The 20,009-nt window shown below is 35.0% G+C and overlaps 2 protein-coding genes across 4 annotated transcripts in view; one reads left to right on the forward strand and one right to left on the reverse strand.

Moving 5' to 3' along the window:
* Positions 1–141: 141 nt before the first annotated feature.
* On the reverse strand, positions 142–14,291 carry LOC128992177 (heat shock factor 2-binding protein-like). Of its 2 annotated transcripts, none has more exons than XM_054415627.1 (6): positions 14,159–14,291; positions 8,581–8,764; positions 4,108–4,340; positions 2,650–2,906; positions 1,418–1,622; positions 142–440 (listed from the first exon to the last, which is right to left on the reverse strand). In XM_054415627.1, exons 3-6 carry the CDS (start codon positions 4,336–4,338, stop codon positions 240–242), a joined length of 894 nt encoding a protein of 297 aa, XP_054271602.1. In that variant the 5' UTR covers positions 4,339–4,340; positions 8,581–8,764; positions 14,159–14,291; the 3' UTR covers positions 142–239. The 2 variants fall into 2 exon arrangements, with proteins under 2 accessions (XP_054271602.1, XP_054271601.1); XM_054415626.1 differs by lacking the exon at positions 14,159–14,291 and adding an exon at positions 9,879–10,157.
* A 3,683-nt stretch (positions 14,292–17,974) lies between these two features.
* Positions 17,975–20,009, forward strand: part of LOC128993244 (gelsolin, cytoplasmic) — a 57,371-nt gene continuing 55,336 nt past the window's right edge. For both annotated transcript variants that reach the window (XM_054417024.1, XM_054417023.1), the window contains exon 1: positions 17,975–18,075. In XM_054417024.1, coding sequence (XP_054272999.1) covers positions 18,074–18,075 — 2 coding nt within the window. In that variant the 5' untranslated portion in view covers positions 17,975–18,073. The remainder of the gene's footprint in view (positions 18,076–20,009) is intronic.

Below are 20,009 nucleotides of genomic sequence, written 5' to 3' on the forward strand. Positions count from 1 at the left end.
GTTAGATCGATACCGCGAGACTATGGACAAAGACTGCTTGTAAAGGAAAAGAGGCTACCTAATTTTCGACAAACAACTAATATATCACTTATTTTTCTTAGTTAAACTACTACTCAAAATGCCAAAATTAAAAACAAACCATTTTAAAATTATAATTTTACTGTCACTGAAAGGTAGTTCGGACTAAAAAGAATCACATTTTAAAATACTGGATGACTGATGCATTGATGTTGTTATCTTCATACAGAGCTGAGAAGAGAGCAAACAGACTTGTTGGCTGGATCACGTCGACAAATGTCAATACCAGAGGTGGTACTGTCCGGAGTCTGGGCGCCAAATTTGGTATAAGCTCGCTCCAAACTCTGTAGTATATTTTTGGCCAGGAGTCGCATGTCAGCATCAGTTGTGTTGGTTAGTTCCTTGATTTTATCCATGGGAATCTGAACAAAAGGATGTTCCAATTCAAAAATATATTTTTTGCTCTAAAGATAAAAATGTAAAACTAATTTTTTGATGGCCACTTTTATGGGTGATGAGGTTTTAGATTTATTGGGGGCGCAGGTAAGAGAAAAATTCCTCGACAAAGTGGGTGGAGAGGGGCGCAGTTATCTCTCGGGCCCATAGTGCATCACTTGCAAACCACGGGTCTTATTTTGTGTAATGGAACAGAGTTTATGCTTAGGAGTAGCTCAAGAACCATCAGAGTAATAGATATTAATGGAAGAGAAAAATAACTTTGTGATACACTTCTTTGATGATACTTATATTTTGAGAAGTTCAACCATTATAACTTTGACAATGTTATAGAACCAACTGCATTATCGTCATAATGCATATTTGTATGATGTATATATTTATCGCCTGAAATTGTGAATTCGTGTGACGTCTTGTTTAAATTTATTACTGAATATTTAAAAAATAGTGAGGCCATATTTTAATGGCTAAAGACAATCTCACCAATCCAGTGAGTACATTAAAATTATTTGGATTTTGATAGGCACTCTCGTTTTTCAGGAGAAGGCTGCGTAAAATGCCTCTTGGGCCGTAACAGACAGACCGACACACAGAAATAGAGATGAGACTTGTTTCGGCTTCTTAAATGTATAAAACGGAAAAATAATCTAAAAATTTATAATTTTGAGCAATGTACAGACTAAATTCTAATTTTATTTATATAGATAAGACCAGCTGTTTTTAACCACTGATATTTATAAAAGCCAAATAATAACTGACAGCTGGACACAGTTTCAAACCTTCAAAAAAGTTACCGGTACTTAATTCTCTGAAAATTAAACCAATAACTTACTGATTACTGGGCTAGCACTGTATCTGTAGGTAGGTACTCAGCTACCCAAAACTTGAAATTATGACCCTAACAAATTTTTCACACCTTGCCACCACTAACTACAGTACTCACTGCATGGTACATGTCATCAAAGGCCTTGGTAGAAGGTATCTGCATGGTGAGTGACTGAAGCAGTCTCAGTGACAACAGTCTCAACTCTGGGTTGGAGTCACTTTGAATGTCTTTGGCCAACTCTCCAAACAGCGAGGTGTGGTCTAGCAACACAATCAGCCCAAGCTGATTGATGCTTAGGTTGTACAGGCTCATGAGTATCACCCTGGTGAAAGAACAAAAATTATGATTGAGGTTACAGTACAAATACTGTGAATCTTAAATGACATTATACTTCAATTTCTATTAACACTAAAACTAAAAACTAAAGTGACATTGATTTAAAAATGAATAGCCTAGAATATTTTTTTTAAACACACAATTATTTAATTCTTGAGCACCAAAAGTCGATAACATTACCTTTTCTTGCGGCAATATAGGTATCAGAATACAACTCCAAGTTTAAAATTACTACTCTTAGGTTTTTTTAATGACCAGTGCTGTTAGTGTGGAATACATTTTGTCTGATCAATGCCTGAGACAAAGTCATTGCAATGAGTACAAACCCTTTAAGAAGCTAAATACTTATGGACAATAGTCAGACTCAAAAATGTTGCCGCTGGAATGAGCTTCGCAAGGCCGCTGCTAGGAAATGCTCCCACGGCAGCTGCACTACTCTATTTTTGTCTCTTTGAGCCGATTCTTTGTCTCACTCAGTCAGCTGACTTGGCTGCACACTCACAATAGTAACGCCTTCACTCCTTAGCGGCCGCCAAACTGTACAAAATTCAAATTTTCCCAGAATGAATTTTTATCAAAGGCATTGCGCTTCTTATAGAGTTTGTATTCATTGGGTATTGTCACTCTGGTCAGGAGGCAGCACCATTGGTTAAGGGTTCAAATCCCAATTCTGCCAGGTCTGGTGGCAGATCTCATGATGAATTAGACTCTGTGGTGAAGCTGGGTGGGAGAGACCCACCCAAATAGTGTCGGATGGCTCAGGTGTATATTGATTGACAGGATATGTAGATTCTTTGTGCTTTGCAACTAATCAGGCACTTTGATCATTTTTACTCGTCCCGGAGTGTGTGTCCACACCAAAAACATTTACATAACATTTTTTACAAAATAGAAAACATAATTTAATTAGGTGTGGATGAGTTGATGAAAGTCCCTGAGGCTCAAAGAGTTAATGTCCACATTCCAAAAACATCTTAAAATAACAAACCATCTTGGCTCCCAATCAGTCTCACCTCTTTAGGGAATCACCAGTTTCATCTCGTATGCTGAGCAGGGCTGAGATCATCTGGTCGATCAGTTCTTTACCGTTGGGGTCAGTGACCAGGAACTGTCGTCCGTCAGGCGTAGCCGCCACGTTGGCCACAATGCCCACCAAGGAGAGGATGAACTGCATCTCACTGGTGCTGACGTCTGGCAGTGTCAGAGTGTAAGTCTCCATGAACGACTCCAGGGAGCCACTCACGATGCAGAGAAACTCGCTCACCCGGTTCTGCAAATTCAGGGTTGGTGTAGAAATTTGAAGCAATAATGAAATGGATGCAGTAATACCGGTAGGTCTATAGATGGATGTAGTTTTAACCATCGGAGGCAGCTGGAGTAGGCTGTAAGGTGGCAGCAGGAAAGTTTTCCTTATGAAAGTTGTCTTAACTTACTGTGCAAAATAATTCTTTATGATTTATAAAATTTTTAATAAAGGGTTTATGTTATTTATTATTTCGAAAACTTTTAATGGCCCGCAATGAGGTTTGCATGTGACACACTATGGGCCCAAGAGATGTTGGCATCCCTCCTCCTCTTTTATTAGGGGAAATGTTCTCTCTTGGCATCCCTCTGCCCCCAACAAACCTCTTGCGCACCTGACAGCTTTTTACTGAAGCAGGCCTGGACAAGATATTATTGCAGACTTTTTCATCATGATTGATAAAAAACTAGAAGTCACTTGGGCCACCATCTAGTGCAGAGGTGTCCATTGTGTTTTATAACCCTTTACACACCCACCATCTATATATAAAGCCAAAAGTACCCATGAACTTTTGAGAAAACTACAACAAGTCACACCCCCATAAACCATATACTTAAAATGTTCGTCATGACGAGAAACCTTGCGCAAAATTATCCATTATTTCATAAATTGCCCTATAAGGTCGTAATTGCTTTCCAAAGGGAACTTTCCATTTACCTAATGTTAAAAATACCTCAGCTGTTATTATTTGTTTGTATTACCATTACTGTATTCTGCTTTGTTTATTTCAGCTTAACTTAACCAATCAATATTTTTATTAATACTTATGTAGTAAACGGGGTGGAGCCCGTGGGTAACAGCTAGTTGTACTAACTATTGTTTTTATTTACTTTTTCTTTCCTGTTTCTACTTCTATAAACAGATCACTTTGTGGTTTCCTTATGTGATTTTCACTATTCGGCTGTGTTTGTGTAGGCCTATTGATCTTTTCATGCTTTGGATTCTTTCTTGTACAACAGGATCAGATTTCAGATCTCATAACGTAAAAATTTTGTTTTTCACTAAATTGTGATGAAAATGTCCACAATAATCCCTTAAATTCAAGAAAATAACTTTGTCCAGGCTCAATAGCTTTTAAATCAAAAATTTGTCAACATATTTTTTAGAAGTAAAAGTTTAATTTGTGGTTCAGGCAGTATCCAACAACTAAACTAATAGTTTGACTGACCGTGCTAAGCAGAACGTCCACAACACTGGCCATTCTTGTAGTCTTCCACATGAGACTGCCCATGATGGCTCCCATGCTGGCACAGAAGCTACTCTGACTCTTCAGCTGTGACCTCATGCGGAACATCTCGCCCTGTACTCGGCCCAGGTGTTCCTGCTGACTGTCCCACTCTCTCTGTAGGTTGTGGTACTTGGTGCGAATAGCCTCCAGCTCCTCCAGTATTGTAGACATTTCTGTAAAAATAAGATAATTGTAAGTTGTCTTTGCTTTTAGATACCAACCTTGGCCCATGTTTTAAAGATGGTATGGCCTAATATGGCCTGTATTAACTGTAGTGGTTTAAATTGCCTGGTTACTGTCCAAAACGATCTTTTGTAGCCTAGTTTACAAAGACTACAGCTGTTTTGTGGCCAGGCCCGGTCTGGCCAGGGCGGCTGGTCGGCGATCCCCGAGGGCCTCCGCCTCAAGGGGGCCTCCAAAAGCCAAAAAATCAATTCAAAAAAATTTAGTTATAATAAAAAAATATGTTGTTTAACTGTTTCACAGCGTAGTCTTGCAAAAACAATTTTTAATAAACAATACTCTTTTTTTAATTGAATTACAGTTAGGGGTAGCCCCTAAGTACAGTGATAGTCACTCGGTACTAGAGGATAGTCACCGATCTCACTGCAACACACCGTTCGAATCACCTCAGTGCCCAGCACTCCGCGGTAGTGACGAGACATTGCCGTGCCGGCGCGTCTGCAATATGTCTGGTGTCTGGACTCAAGCAGACAGCTTAGTGATGGGACAACCGACTGGAAAAAACTATCGACTAGTCAATTTGTCAATGGGTTGTTTTTAAAACCAGTGGTTTTTTTTTCAGTCTAATGAAAAACCGAGAGAATTCCACTACAACAACAACTGGTGGCATTCAATCGGTGCAGTGGTTTCAGTCATTGCAAAGAAAATTATCGAATATAATTTTACTTTAAACATTGGAGTTTTCCCGCTTGATTCCTATTGTTTGTTGTCATTTGCATTAATATTTTGTTCTGTTACTTTGGTATCAAACGTAATAGAATGACAACATTTACAATTAATTTAAAAAAAATTATTTTATTACATGACTGCAAGATTTAAATTATTCAGTAGGCCTAATGTCTCTAACTCAGTATAACAAATATTCCTATTTATTTGTTACCTGGTTTTTAAAACAGATTTTACTGCAGGCATTAAAATCTAAATCATCAGTATATAAAACACAGTGTCTTGGCAATTTTATATTTTTTTAAACAACAAAAATAAATGCAATTACATTTTATGTATCATCCCTAAAAACTGTTCCCAATTCCTATCCGTCAGTTTATCTACAACAGATTTTATTCGACCAGTCAGCCTCATCTCAACACCAAAAGGTCGAGTATGGTGTTACGACTAGTTTAATCACCGACGACTGTTTCCAGTCATTCCTACGTAGTGGGTTAGGACGTATTGTTTGAAAGATTACTAACACGTGAATCGTTCAGTTTATAAAATGAAACGTGTGCACCCAAATGGGGCAAGTAAAATAAAAATGGATAGGAAATATTTCAAAATAAAAACAAATATAAAGTCAAACTGTTTGAACTTATGGTTAGCAGGTTAGCTGGTTTCAGTTCCGATTCTGCTAACAATGAGAAGTCGCAAACAGGCAGGCGGAAATCATCAGAAGTTTTTTGTAAGCCTTACAACGTTTAAATTAAAATACTTTTGATTATTTCTGTTTGTCTTTGTTGCTGAAGTACAACTATGGAGTAAAGTGTGTGATAAACAGTAAATGTGGTCCATTCATAGATGTATTCAAAATTCAAAAGTGGTACGTGATATGCTTTTTTACCATGTATGACAAAAACTCCAAGAACTAGGTTTTGGTCTTGTTTTTAAATTGAAGACTTAAAACAATTTTAAGAATAGACCTTTCAATTTTATGGCAGCTGTAGAGGTGAATAGAAATACGAGCAAATTTTATATCAAATTTAAATTGATTGATACCTTAGAATTAAATTTATAAATACAAAAATTTTAATTTATGGAAATTTAGCAATTATTAATTTAATAAAAATTATCAAAAACTTTTAATCATTTAAAACCACATTAGGCCCCTTTTATGCACCTGCGGCATGCAGCAAACATATATGCTAACTAATTGTTGCCGTGAGAGCACCCCATGGTCCTTTGTTTTATTTCTGGCTGGGGGCCTCAAATCAACATCTAGCCGAGGGCCTCCAATGGAGCCAGACCGGGCCTGTTTGTGGCTTCGGATGGAGCACATTATCAGGTCAGAATGTCAAGAGATGATTAAATATTCCTTATGGTGGAGTTCATCAAAAGTTAAATGCTATACACATAGCATTGCACATAACACAGAAGATACAGTAAACAAAACATTTTTAACACTAGTAGTCCAGACAGTAACAATTCTTGTAATACAAATATAATACGGCGCCGGAAGAGGGTGAGTCTTGACAGTACCCAGGTTATTTTAATACTTTAACATATATTTTTAAGCTAAGTATGTGTAAACGATGAGTGTAGAATGGCATGAGATGATCTGTGTAGCTTTGTTACTGACTAAGATCAGCTGTTTCATTAGTAAGGATAATTCATTGATAACCACGTGATCAAGGAAAGCTGGGCCCAGTGCCCAGTTTTGTGCCTAATTTGTTTAAAAACTCCTGGCTTTTCTCTGAATTGAACCAGTGACCTTTTGTAAGGCAAGGCAAGCACCAAGCCTCTTAGCTATTTTTGTCTAATAGTAACCTTAAAGATTACAAATATGAAAGAGTGTTCAGTACATGATGATCTATTCTTTGTCAAAAATTAAATTAATCAGGTTGAAAACTTTGTGGATTGAACAACAACTATGAAGATTTAACATTTTTCTACTTCCAAAATGTCCAATCCAATTAATCTATTCTATAACTTAGTTTAGGCTTGAATTATGATACATACCCCTGACCATAGGCTTAGATGCAATATTTGACTATTGATAACATTGACAATTATTGGATACTGAAGTAGACATCCCATCTACCAGCTGTCGTCAATTTACTATTAAAAAGAACGTAGTTGTGTGAGCCAGTCACAGAATGGGTTACTGTCAAAATTCAATATTCAACCTTATTTTCTATTGCTGATATAGTTGATAGGCCATAACAGTTACTAAATTTCACAATATGTCATTCCATTAGTATGACTCATGACTTTGGTAAAACGTTTGTTTATTCAACAGAAATCATTAAGCACAATCTGTCATTGGCTCACATCAACTACGGTACAATTGTGATTTTGATTTAAAAACTGGCGACAACTTTAACATGGGGATGGATTCAATAGTCAGTAAAATAGAACTAAATTCTAGATACCATTTCCACATTAAAGTTTTAGTTAGTTTTATAGGCCTAATAATATGAGTGATTGCTGCTTAAAAGAGTGTGCTGACATAAATTACTGATTTTTGTAGAATGCATTAAATATTGAACCAAGCCAAACTGAAAGGACCAGTTACCATTGACCAAATGTTTAACAAATTACTTATATTAGGCCATGAAGACTTTTTTCCTACTTTGACAAACAAATTTATAAAAACGTAACTGCTAGTGGAACAGACTTTTACTAGGTACTCTGAAAGCAATCCTAGTTATTTCATTCTTTGCCTGACAAAACTGATGGTATTCATTTTATGAGGAACTAGCTGTAACCCGCGGGCTTTGCCCCGTTTAACTTCTTAATTTTCAAGATGATCTCGTTCGCATGGCTCAATCACGTCCTGGTTGAAGTTCGTTCGCTACGCTCACTCACCTTTAGGTTGGAGCTCGTTCGCTACGCTCACTCACCTTTAGGTTGGAGCTCGTTCGCTGCGCTCACTTGCCTTCAGGTTAGCTCGTTCGCTGCGCTCACTTGCCTTCAGGTTAGCTCGTTCGCTACGCTCACTTGCCTTCAGGTTAGCTCGTTCGCTACGCTAACTCGCCTCCAGGTTGAAGTTCGTTCGCTACGCTCACTCACCTTTTGGTTGCAAATTATTTAGCTTTTGTCATAAATGTAAAAGAAATAATAGTGCTGTACCCTGTTGGTAATCCTTGTAACTTTAATGCTATTGAACATCATAGAACAGAACCAACTTGTTTAGTTGAAACAGCTGTTAAGATTCATTAATTCCACTTCTTATAAGGTTAACATGGGAAACTCCAGAGCCACTGGGGCGGAGCCGATTGGACGGACACGAAATTGATGGTGTATAAACCTATTCCATGAAATTCTACACGTATGTACCAAGTTTCGTGGCAATCGGTTCAGCGGTGTCTGAGTTTATCACTGCCAAACAAACAAATATATATATATATATAAATACAAACATCCTCTTTTATACTTATAGATAAAAAAAGATATACAGACAGAAATTGTCAATAGTTTTACTAATGGTAGGCCTACAACCCTATAATGTTAATTTACCTTTCTTCTTTGAGGCAATAAAAGGGCCAACAATAAACTCAACGTTAGAGCGCAGAACCTTGATACTCTGGGTCAGCCGAAGCAATTCCGGAGCAAGATCAAAGCAGTCCGGGGGATGAGAGAGATCTTCAAGAAGTCCTTTCAAATTTCCACATAGAGAAGATAGAGTGGACACTGCACCCTCCTGTAATGGCCAAACAAATAAAAGAATATCACAGAAGACGCTCAAATTCATGACTGACATGGCAAATTAGTTTATTCTAGGAATACATGTAGTAAACCTTAAACCATTCAAGTTTTAGTTAAACTTTGTAGCACATTTCAGAACTTTTGGACGACAGAAGTAATTTTCTTATGTAGGCCTACAAAACTGAAAACAGTTTGATCATTAAAGTAGCCTAAAACTTACAGCGACAAAAATAATTGTGATTAAAAATCCAAATTAAGACAACCAAAACAGAATATTGGCTTATCCCCATTATAGCCTATATCCATTTGAGGTCAGTTTCTATGTCTTATGTCAAATTAAGATACAATGCAGTCCTAACTAGAAATAGGTAACATTGGGTAGACTTCCGTATCTGTTGGCACAAACAACCGAATGAAAATATCGATCGATATATCATTTAGCTAGTTAGGTAAGGTGAACCTAACCTAACTAACCAAACGATATATCAAATGAAACAATCGAATAATCGATATTTTCATTCGGTTGTTGTGCCAACAGATACGGAAATCTACCCATAACATTTGGTAGTAGTGGCAGTTTCAGGATTTCACTACCTACTCAGTAAAAATTAAAGCCTAAAACATGTTTTAGAGTTACATTTTAGGTTTAAGATATTGTATTGCATTATTTAAAAAAATTCATTAACATAGCCTACAACCCATTATAAGTTATACAAGGGGGTCTACTGTGATATTTTGAAGGGGGGTTTATCCCCCAAATCCCACAACTCTCTGGGACTGGGAACGCCTGTTGGGAACTGTTTGGGAGGTAACGTAATAAAGAACTTTGCCACTATGTTAGTTTTAGTTTGGGAATGTACAACAAAACAAACAATTGCTGCCTTGTTATATGAGGAAAATACTTCTAGGCTAGGTGTAGGCCTATAACTTAAACCAATTTAACTTAAGTTAATTACGGTCTAGAATGAAAAAATTATGGCAGCGAAAGGGTTAAGTTAAGCTGTATAGACCTACAGTCTTAAGTAAAAAAAACACACATATAAATTGCTTTTGAAGGCCTAACTTACTTAAGGGGCTAAACCAAAACCAACTTAGATTTAAATACCAACCATTATTCCACAATCTGATGTATCATTTTCCATATTATTATCCATGATAAACATTAGGTTTTCTTAAGATAAAAACACTGCAGAACTAGGACTAGATTAAAAAATAAAATTATTGATATGTACAATCTTTGATAAGAATAACCTATGCTGTTATGTTGAAAACCCAGCAAGTGTTGATTTTAATTAGCTTTCCAAATGAAGGTCCTTCATGTCTGTACTAGTGACAAATTTTAACGATAAAACATAACTATTATATTACTAATTGACTTATAAGAATTTCATATATTAATCAAACAATGATTAAAATACGGTAGGTAGCTCACGAACTTTTACAATTTAGAAACAAACTGTTGAACTTTAACGTTGCCTTGAACGGTAGCGGAAATAGGTTAGGTATGTAAAAAACTAAACAATCAACAATGGCCTGAAATCAAGTTAGCCAACATAAGGGCTTCTAAGTTTGAAAAAACATAACTTCAAAATGTTGTGTACTAGCAGGTACTGTATGTATACTGTACCGAAGCAAAATCAGTTTTAGTACTATTTGACATATTATAGATTGGATCAATTATAACTTTATCGATTCTGTTTAGAGTTAGATTATTTATTACGTTCACGCCAATTTTTATTTTCGTACATGGCGAAACATAGATCCGATTCCATCGTATTGCTATATAGAAAACATCAAAATCCCCTAGATTTGTTATCTTGTATTTTTAGTGTTGGTGTTGTAGCAGAATACAATATTTTATTGTTGGCTTCGTCCAGAGCACTGTAGGTTAGGTGTCTTGTTTTGTTTACCAGTTGTTTCTTGTTATTTCAGTAACGTTAAACCTAGTTTAACCAAATAAAACGATCCAGTCTTAGGCCCGGTTTCCCCAAAATGGTGTAAACTACGTTTATAATAAACTAGTTTATTTTTAAACTCCGTTTAAAATGTGTGTTCGGTTTCTCCAACATTTTACTGGCTTCGTTTAAGATAAACGGCAATTCGAGCGGTTGGCAATCCTGAATGTGTATTTGTAAGGAATCTTCGGTGGGCTTTGGGCTAGTGTTTCCTACAACCACCACCACAACGCTGCGCTACAACTCAGTAGAACAGCAAAGTCCAGTGTTGCCAAAAAGCGGGTAATTACCCGAAAAGCGGGTAATTTAGTTACCTGGGGGTAATGCTGCGGGTAATGGCAAATAGGCGGGTAAAAAGCGGGTAAATGACAACTGATCAAATATTATTTGTTTTTCGTATTATTACTTTTATATTTCACTAAACTAAAAATATTTCCCTGTGTTTTTTTAAATTAAAGTAATTTCATAGACTTTTTATTGTTTTACACTACTTCTCTTAACCTTCATCAGTTTGGTTCAGTTCTCACTCAGTCACTAGTAGGCTACAGCGTTCAGTCGGTCGGTTCGGTTCAGTTTCAGTTTCAGTCAGTACGGTTGTTTGTAGTCTTTTCTTTTGGATTGGAGTGGAAAAACTTTTGGTTGCCTGGCCTTCCTTAATTTAATGTCTGATACCATAGATAAAACAAAGTCCCTTAGGCTGATACCATGGTGGAAGGAAAATACCGTCTAGTCTCTAGTCTACTTCTAAAGAGGATGAAAAACATAAAACAGGGGAATAATAATATTGATTGGTTATAATAACAATATTTTCTCCCTAAAACTAATAAAAAATTAAATTTTTAACAGTACTTTCTCATTTACTAAATAATTATATCACATAGGCTATCATAAAAAAAAAAACCAAATCATTGTAGGCCTAAGTAACTTAATGTAATTATTTTTTTAAGGTCAGTAAGATTGAAAATTTCATTATGAAGGTTAATTACAAGTCTCAAGTCGTATATTTAGTTCTTTACATCTTAATTTGTGGGATTACTCAAAACTAATTTATCAGGATTTGTATTCGTTACTTTTAGAGACAGGCAAGAGTGTTAAAAGGGAATTTTTGGTTTGTTGAGGGTAATTTTGAGAAAAAGCGGGTAATTCTTTGCTCTGGAGGGGGTAATTGGGCCATTTTGGATTGGCAACACTGGCAAAGTCTGAATGCAGCTAGAATAGCATCACTGTTTAAGGTTATGTTATCAAGTTATTATAAGTTGTTGTCAAATTCAGATTCATTCCATTTATTGAAATGGTAAATTCTGTCCCTTATTTTAGTAGGCCCTCTTGTTCTAGGTAATAAAAGTGTCATAATCTACATCTTCGAAAATGTCTATTAAACTCTTCCGTTTCAGTTAAGAGTAACTTGAAATAAAATCAAATGTACAAAAAAAACTCAATAAAAACAATAAATTATAAATAAAACTTAACTTATAAGCTAGCCCTAAACCAAGCCTATTTTCGTCCAAATGAATTTGTAGTTGCTTCAATTATTATTGTTTTAACACCTACTTTTTGTTTTGATTTGAGGTTATGTTACTGTTGTAATTTACTAATTTGAACTCAGTTTATTTTATCCCCAGTAGTTAAACCAAGTCGAGAGGTGGTTTAGTTTGAACTTAGATTAATACCTAGTTTAAATTTGGGGAAACACAAATCAAAGTTAAACTACGTTCAAATCGCCGTTTAACTTAAAACTAAGTTTAAATGAGTTGGGGAAACCGGGCCTTAAACAATAACTCGTCCCCTGGTTATAAGACCAAATAGTAAAGCACAAATCATGAAATAAACCAATTAACCCTAGAATAATAGAAACAAAATGTTAACGACACTTAGCGATCAGTGTCACCAACACGAACTAGACAAAGAATTAATAGCTTCAAAATTTACAATGGAATGAGAAGTCTACTTGTGCTGATGTTGGTTAGTTTATGGTGTGATCAAACATAGAAGCGTATAGACAACAAGAATCAAGCTTGTCTGTCTGTGATTAAAGTATAAATTCGTTCGATAACCAAACTTAGCCTAACCATAAACCAAACTTCTGCAGTGTATCGATTTTAACAATAAAAATATATTTACAATATAGAGTCGGAATCAAAGTTGTGCCACTTTATTATGAGTGTATGACAGTCTGCCAACAGTGTTTCTGATTCTGGAAATCAACCCTCCGCAACAAACGATAGGGCACATGAATAGCTCTGAGTCTGTTCTCCCCGAAAGATTCCCTACAGTATTATTTTAAAAATGTTTTGTGGGTTGTGGGTTAGACGGAAGTAGGGATGAAGAGGTAATAAATAAGGGCGTGTGACATAGCAAGCTTCAAATTAAAGATAAACCCAACAAATAATTAATATCATTACATTGGTATTTTAATCAAACTGAACTATGTTACTCGGCAAAATGAACTGACGAATATTAATATTACAAAAATATACAGGCGAGGCGATGTGCTCGACTTTAAGCCATGACTCTAGGGTAGTTCACTTGTGTTTTTATAACAAATTTAGTTCTATACCTGGTTTTACGCTAGTTTTAAAGGCATTTTTCTCTCTTCTTTGCTGTTCTATGTTGTTGTGAAGCATAGAATGTTGTACTTATCTAAGCACAATTAATTAGCTATTAACATTAGTTTTTTAATCATTATCAAATATCGTATTAAAATAAGCACGAAAATCTACAAAAGTTGTATATGTCATCATTTGCTTTATTTTTGGATCTTGCATTTTGAAACAAAATGAGGTTTATTTGGGGCGGATCACAACTTTTTGTCACTTCCTAAATCGTAAATACTACAAAAAATATACATTTCTTAGAAGGTTTGGCTCCAATGTTACTACCCCTCCCTCCTGTATTAACAACCCTGTCTACCACCCCTCGAGTATTTCTGGGGGATTCCTGAATTTATTGGGTAAAGCGCATGCTGAGGTCAGGTACCTGCATCCTAGAAACCTACCCTCCACAACAAACAATAGGAAGCAGCGTTGGCAGTAATTTGGTGAAATTTTGAGAAATAAATGATCTTGCCATTGTATACAGAGTGAGGCAGAACACCCAAAACCAGAATTGCATTGCTCTAGGTTATGTAGCCTACTGTTTACTATAGCCAATGTCATTATGACAATAATATGCAGTTGACATTTAGTTAGTTTGGTTAGACGTGGGAGTGTGGAACACTCTGGAGTAAAGTAATAGGATAGAGGTAAAATATACTTAAGGGTCTAAAAAATCAAATCGTTTGCACAAACAATTTAAAGTAAAAGTTTCTTTTCCCTAGTAAAGTTTTGCTAATACTAATCATATTCTGATCATAGATCGCGTCCTTAATTAACCTATTTCGAGTACTAAATACAACGACTAATTAATTCAAGATAAGTTAGTGCAATTCTACTCACGTGTAAAGTGCCAATGTGACTTCGACTGAACGCGAAATTAAACTTTGAATTAAATTTTTGGATAAATTAAACGATTAAAAACACTCCTAATTTTGATTAGCTACGAAAGAGAATGTGAACAACATTGTTTCAGCTGATACAAATTATAAACAATCAGTTTTCAATTGGACAGGATGGGATGAAAATATTTGCTAAAAGATAAATTTATATTGTAATTATATATAGCTCTAAACAAGGATTGAAAAATCACGGCCTCCGTAGTTAAAGGAGGCCGTGGAAAAATCCGACTGGAAATACAATACCGTGAGCTAGTAAATTAAACCCACTGATCATCCTTAAGCCTTTTCAAGCCTTCCGTAATGTACATAACACTTCTAAACGATATTTGGCAAATTTTGAATAGCAACATAATTCATCAAAATATTATAGCAATTAGACTGTTAACCATATTAAGTACATATTTAGGAATTATTTAAGTTCTAAATTCAATGCAATTAAGTTATAATTTCATTTCGGTATATAAAATTGGGTTTTAAACGTTGTTCTTACAGCAATGATCTGTGTTGTTACCATATTCGTAGATTTGAATCAAATGATCAGTCATAACATCCTTTCTCAATACTTGTCGTCACTCATATCTTTGCTCATATCTATGGCGTCGTTGGAATAGAATCTAACCTAAACAACGCAGATTCCGAGTACAAATATTTTATCAAGTCAGCATAGCATGGGTCTACACTCTTTAATCTATGATAATCCTCTATTCTGTCTTGAAACGTCCACAATTATTCAAAAATTGTAGACAAAACTTAGCTCGTACTTCACTCATCTTTCACGTTTTTATTGACTTGACCTGTTTCCATCGGTATGTTCACATTTATCCCACCGAGGCATTTGAAATATGTCAAGCCAACGAATGTTAAATAAATCAGGCAAATTAAGGTGGGTACCTTAACGGGTGAAGAGCTTAATTTCAGCATCAACAGAGACATGTCACGGTACGACAATTTGACTAAGAGTGGCTGGTGAAATTGTCGTTAGACGGGTCAATGTTGATTTCGGTTGATCAATCTTGCACGAACAGTGTCAAAGTAATAACGTGTGTCTGTGAATATAATCTCAAGCTGATTTGGAATTCAATGATCAATATGTGTGGTGTTGATTAAAATATTCACCTTTGGTCTACTTCTCGAGCCATGTGACGTGTCACGTGGTATCATTCAACAGAAAAACAATAATCTTCGCAACAATGCTGATATGTCCTCTGTTGCGGCTTAAATAACGAAAACCATACCATAGGTTAGAAATAGTCTTATAACTCATGGTTTGTTATGAAATTGTGTAGTTTTACCTTTGCTCTTGTCGGAGTTCTTGTAGGTAAAATGTTTGTGATACTGATCTTGCCTTATGCAACAACAACAAAGTTTAATCTGTATACTTTAAGCTCTTGAAACTGGGATAAACAAATATTAGAAATAGTGTATGTCTTGGAATACAATCCTAGGCAATATGGTAGGATTTAAGGTTTATTATGACGATTTATTTATACGAGTACTGCTTGGTCTCTGTACAACCCAAAAGTAAAAGCGAACATTGACAAGTCTACCTAGAATAGAAGAGAAACCCTTTGTAAACATCAGTGCACTCAAGCTTAAACGCAACTGGATATGAGACCAACACGAGCTTCAGATATTAAAACAGGATGATAAGTCTACTTGACGTAGTCAAAGTCAATGTTTATCTTTTGATGTTAATTACACCATCGGCATGTTTAACGTTTTTCGGCGACGTGAAGAGTCTAAACCCTGGCATTGTTACTATCTAATAAAAGATAATTCATTTAGTTCGGTCAAAAGCACTCATCGGAGGTGAAAGATAGATGCAAGTATAATTTGATAATGTACACTGAAAATTTGTCGGTTCTCAAAGGTGTTTAATATCAGCACCAAATCTTTTTGAAGTTGCCGCATCGAAAGGTGTAGTAAGAAAAACGTCGTAGAATAAAACCGAGCAGATGTTCTGTAGGGTCTAAGTCGTCATCCTTGTACGAATCAAAGCTTTATAAGGAATCTGGACTCTCGAGTCTTCAACGGCTTCCTCGTCTTGCGCCCGGACTCGTATCTTCGACCAGGACCTATAGAACAATAATAAAATAAAATATACTACCTTCAACCGGCCATGAGTTAATACAGCACAATTAAATTTATATTCGTACCTCGTACCTAACTCGTCTGTGAGTTTCAATGTAACAATGTTATAAATAGCACCGTTGATTTTAGATGCTGCATGTAGGCCTCTCATCAAAATGTGTTTCTGCTGTTTTAGTTTTGGGCATTGTTATCCTAGTTTGACGTATGTTTCATGTCCAACGTGAGTGCACCCAAAATGTCATGTCATGTCACCCAAAAATAATTTTCTTGTTTTAAGTTAGTATAATATTATATGGCTGACTATTATAGTAAGTAGTCTCTGATTATAATATCGAAGTACACGAGCAATGCATCAGGTAATAGATTAAATAAGCTGGTGTATTTATTAAAAAATTTTGAAATAAAAAAAAATAAATGATTGTTGAATAATAAGCACACTCTATATTTACCGGTCAGAAAATCTTTTTCAACGTTTTTAAACCATCATTAATGATAATTTCTGTTTAAGAAATCGTATGAATAATCTATCATAACATCATCAGAATGCGTATGTAAAGAATTAGCCTAATAATCAACTACGACATTTTAAGATGTTTTGTGTGAGTGTTATGTACTCTTGATTTTTTTGCATTCTTTTATTGTTGTCTGCGAAAAACAGATGACATTGATTTTGTTACTTGTTTGGACGTTTAAACACCATGATGTGCAAAAATGAATTATTTTTACATAAGAAGCAGCAAGAATGATGATTTATGTAGTTTTACCGGTTTTACTGTAAATATATAAGTACTCCAAAGTTAAATTGTAATAATAAAACGATTTGTTAATTGTAACGATTGTTAAACTACAGCAACTATATAATTAAATACGAAGTGTCAAAACATAGAAAATCATTTTTTTACCATGGATAAACCCATAAAACATACTCCCTTAGTAGATTTAGGCAATTTTGTTGTTAGTTCCATCCGGTGCACTGTAGAGGTCGTGTTTTGTTTACAATTTGTTTCTTGTTATGTCGGTCATTTAAAGCCTCGTTTAATCAAATACAACCATCTAATGGTAAACAATAATCGTCCACTAGTTATATAACTAACCAGTAAAGCACAAATCACGAAATTACCCCTAAAATAATAAACAAAATTTCTTCGACATTAGTGATCTGTGTTACTGCGTTACCGGACATGAAATTGACCCGAAAAACGAGCTTAAAAATTTACAGATGAGAAGTCTACTTGTGTTGGTTAGTCTATGGTTTTACTAACATCTGATAAGTTAATGCCATTTATTGCTTTCAGAGTAAGTACATAATCTATTTGAACCCAATGTTCTTTAATTTCCAAAAATCTTGTTTCAATTTTCCAAAAACCTTATCGTAAAGGTAAAGTAAAAACAGTCACAAATATATGCACAATTTTCAAAGAACTGCATCGGGTTTCCCCCAAAATAACGAAATTGCCTCTGAGTAGGGAAATCTCTAATAAAGTACTCGGTATTGTTTTGATGAAAATATTTATTTCGGTAGTTCTCTAGAAATTAGCCTAGCTCTATGTATTCATTGTAACAAACTTTTGTTGTTTCTAGGAATATAGATTTCAATATTTTGACGTTTGACTTAGTAGCCCTAAGTGACCCCGCTGGCCTTGCCCCCCCCCCTCTCCCCCAGTCAGTTGACTACCTACTTAGTCAGTTAGTAGTAAGTAGTCGCAGTTCAACCACTGACTTCACTTCAACTACCGAAAGCTCTCCACTTTAACACTCAACAAACATGTAAGTTAATGCAAAATATATAGCTATTATTTTAACTTTGGGTATCACTGAACAAATCTGTTAACTTAATAAGTTTGAACTATAGCCCACCATTTCTGTTGGTTCGTGTGAAATTTGGTTGGTGGTCTCTGATAACATGTTGTATCTGTAATTTTGTACAGCCGTTTATTTGGTAAACGGTATTACATTTGATTTTTATCTTAATTTGTGAATGGGACCTTTGAATAGTCAATGGTGGGGCTCTCGCTGATTTACAATATTTCTTGTACAAAGTTCGGTTGTTGTTTTGGTGTTCTAGTTTCGTCGTATCCAAATCATATTTGTTCCTAGATTTAAAACGCAAATCCAATGGAAATGTCATTTTGGTAATTTTAAGGAAGTATACCTGAGGGTAGATACTGAATACGTAAACTAAAGAGAAACCCCTAACAGTTTTCCTCAACTAAATATAGGATAATACCAGGTCACTAAACTTTAACAGCATTTAGTAGTAATATTAGGTTAAAAGTTCTACCACTGTTATCACGCCACTTTAGTTTTATAATGTTTCTATTGCCCTAAATAAGGGACTATTCATACGACGTGTTAATTCACAGGTTCACCCAAATTTGAAGTATTTAGAGAGTATTGAAGGTACGAAATGTGCAGAAAACAATATTTTGCATTAGCAATTATCACAAATAATGACTCATTACTAGGCCTACTCAAAATATAATTTTACATTGAATCTCAAGGTTTACAAAATAAAACAATATTGACCAATATTAAGTGATAAATCAAACAAGGTTAAGTAATCGAGGTTTACACGTCCGGTCAAAGTCCAGCTGATAATCCTAAGATGAATATTCACTTTCGAACCGGTTATTCTACTTCAACTTGGGAAAATGTATTCAAAAGTCTGAAATATCATGTGCAATCTATCGAATCCCTCGATATTTATGTTCTTAATAGTACTTTCATACATTTTGTCGCAAAAACAACGGAAAAAATACATTCTGATGGACTTTTATAAAAAAAGATGTAGCGTTAGAGAAACGTTGATATTATCTGTCTTTTTCTAAACTTAGTTTGCTTTCTTTGCTATAGCCACTGTTGTTATGTTTAGTTTTTTTTTGTTCTTATAATAGTGTTGTTATATGAAATATGTTATTGTTTACTTGTTCTGTTAGGAGTTGTTGTTGTAGGAAATATGTTCATATATTCTTGGTTATTTCTGTGTTTATTGAAACAGTTGTCGTTTTGTGTAGTTTTTATACACTATTTTTTTTTACTTATTTTGATTAGTTGTTCAAAGTAATGTAAAAGCATTTAACATATAGCCTGAAGCTTTAAATAAACTTGTAATCAATATAAACTAGAGAGGGGCCAATCAGTAGACTATACTTGGCTAATTACAGTGGCCTATGTATAATATTATTTTTTAAGTTGTGACAAAATGCTGCTTTGTATTTGTGTACGTAGTTTTATTCAGTAAAATCTTAGATCCGGCTCAATCCAAAATTATCTTGTAATTTGATCAATCAGTCTTGATTGGTTGGGCGTTGTGTTTATAAATACATTGATTGAGTAAGAAAACAATATTATATTTGTTTATACGAACTAGAGGTCTTCCAGTGGTCGAAAACTCGACCAAAATGTAATGTACAGACTTCTCTTTTTCCCCCAAGCTGTAAATAAAACATGTGATTGGATTTTCTTCCATTTGTTTTGATTTTCTGTTTATATTTTGTTGTTATTTCGTCACCAGCATCGCGACCAATGTCAATGTCATAAGACATTACGTGCATTAGACCATGTTAATTTCGTTCCAATTCAAAATTAATTTGTTGTGCTTATTTTTGAGCCTATTTTAATTTGTAAATGGATTCTGCACATCTACAGGAAAATATATTTTTAACAGTATGTGTAGATTTTCCCTGCGATGCACACGAGCT

Source organism: Macrosteles quadrilineatus, unplaced genomic scaffold (genome assembly GCF_028750875.1).
Source record: "Macrosteles quadrilineatus isolate MER2022 unplaced genomic scaffold, UCM_ALF_1.0 Scaffold_4__1_contigs__length_99947679, whole genome shotgun sequence".
NCBI lineage: Eukaryota > Metazoa > Arthropoda > Insecta > Hemiptera > Cicadellidae > Macrosteles > Macrosteles quadrilineatus.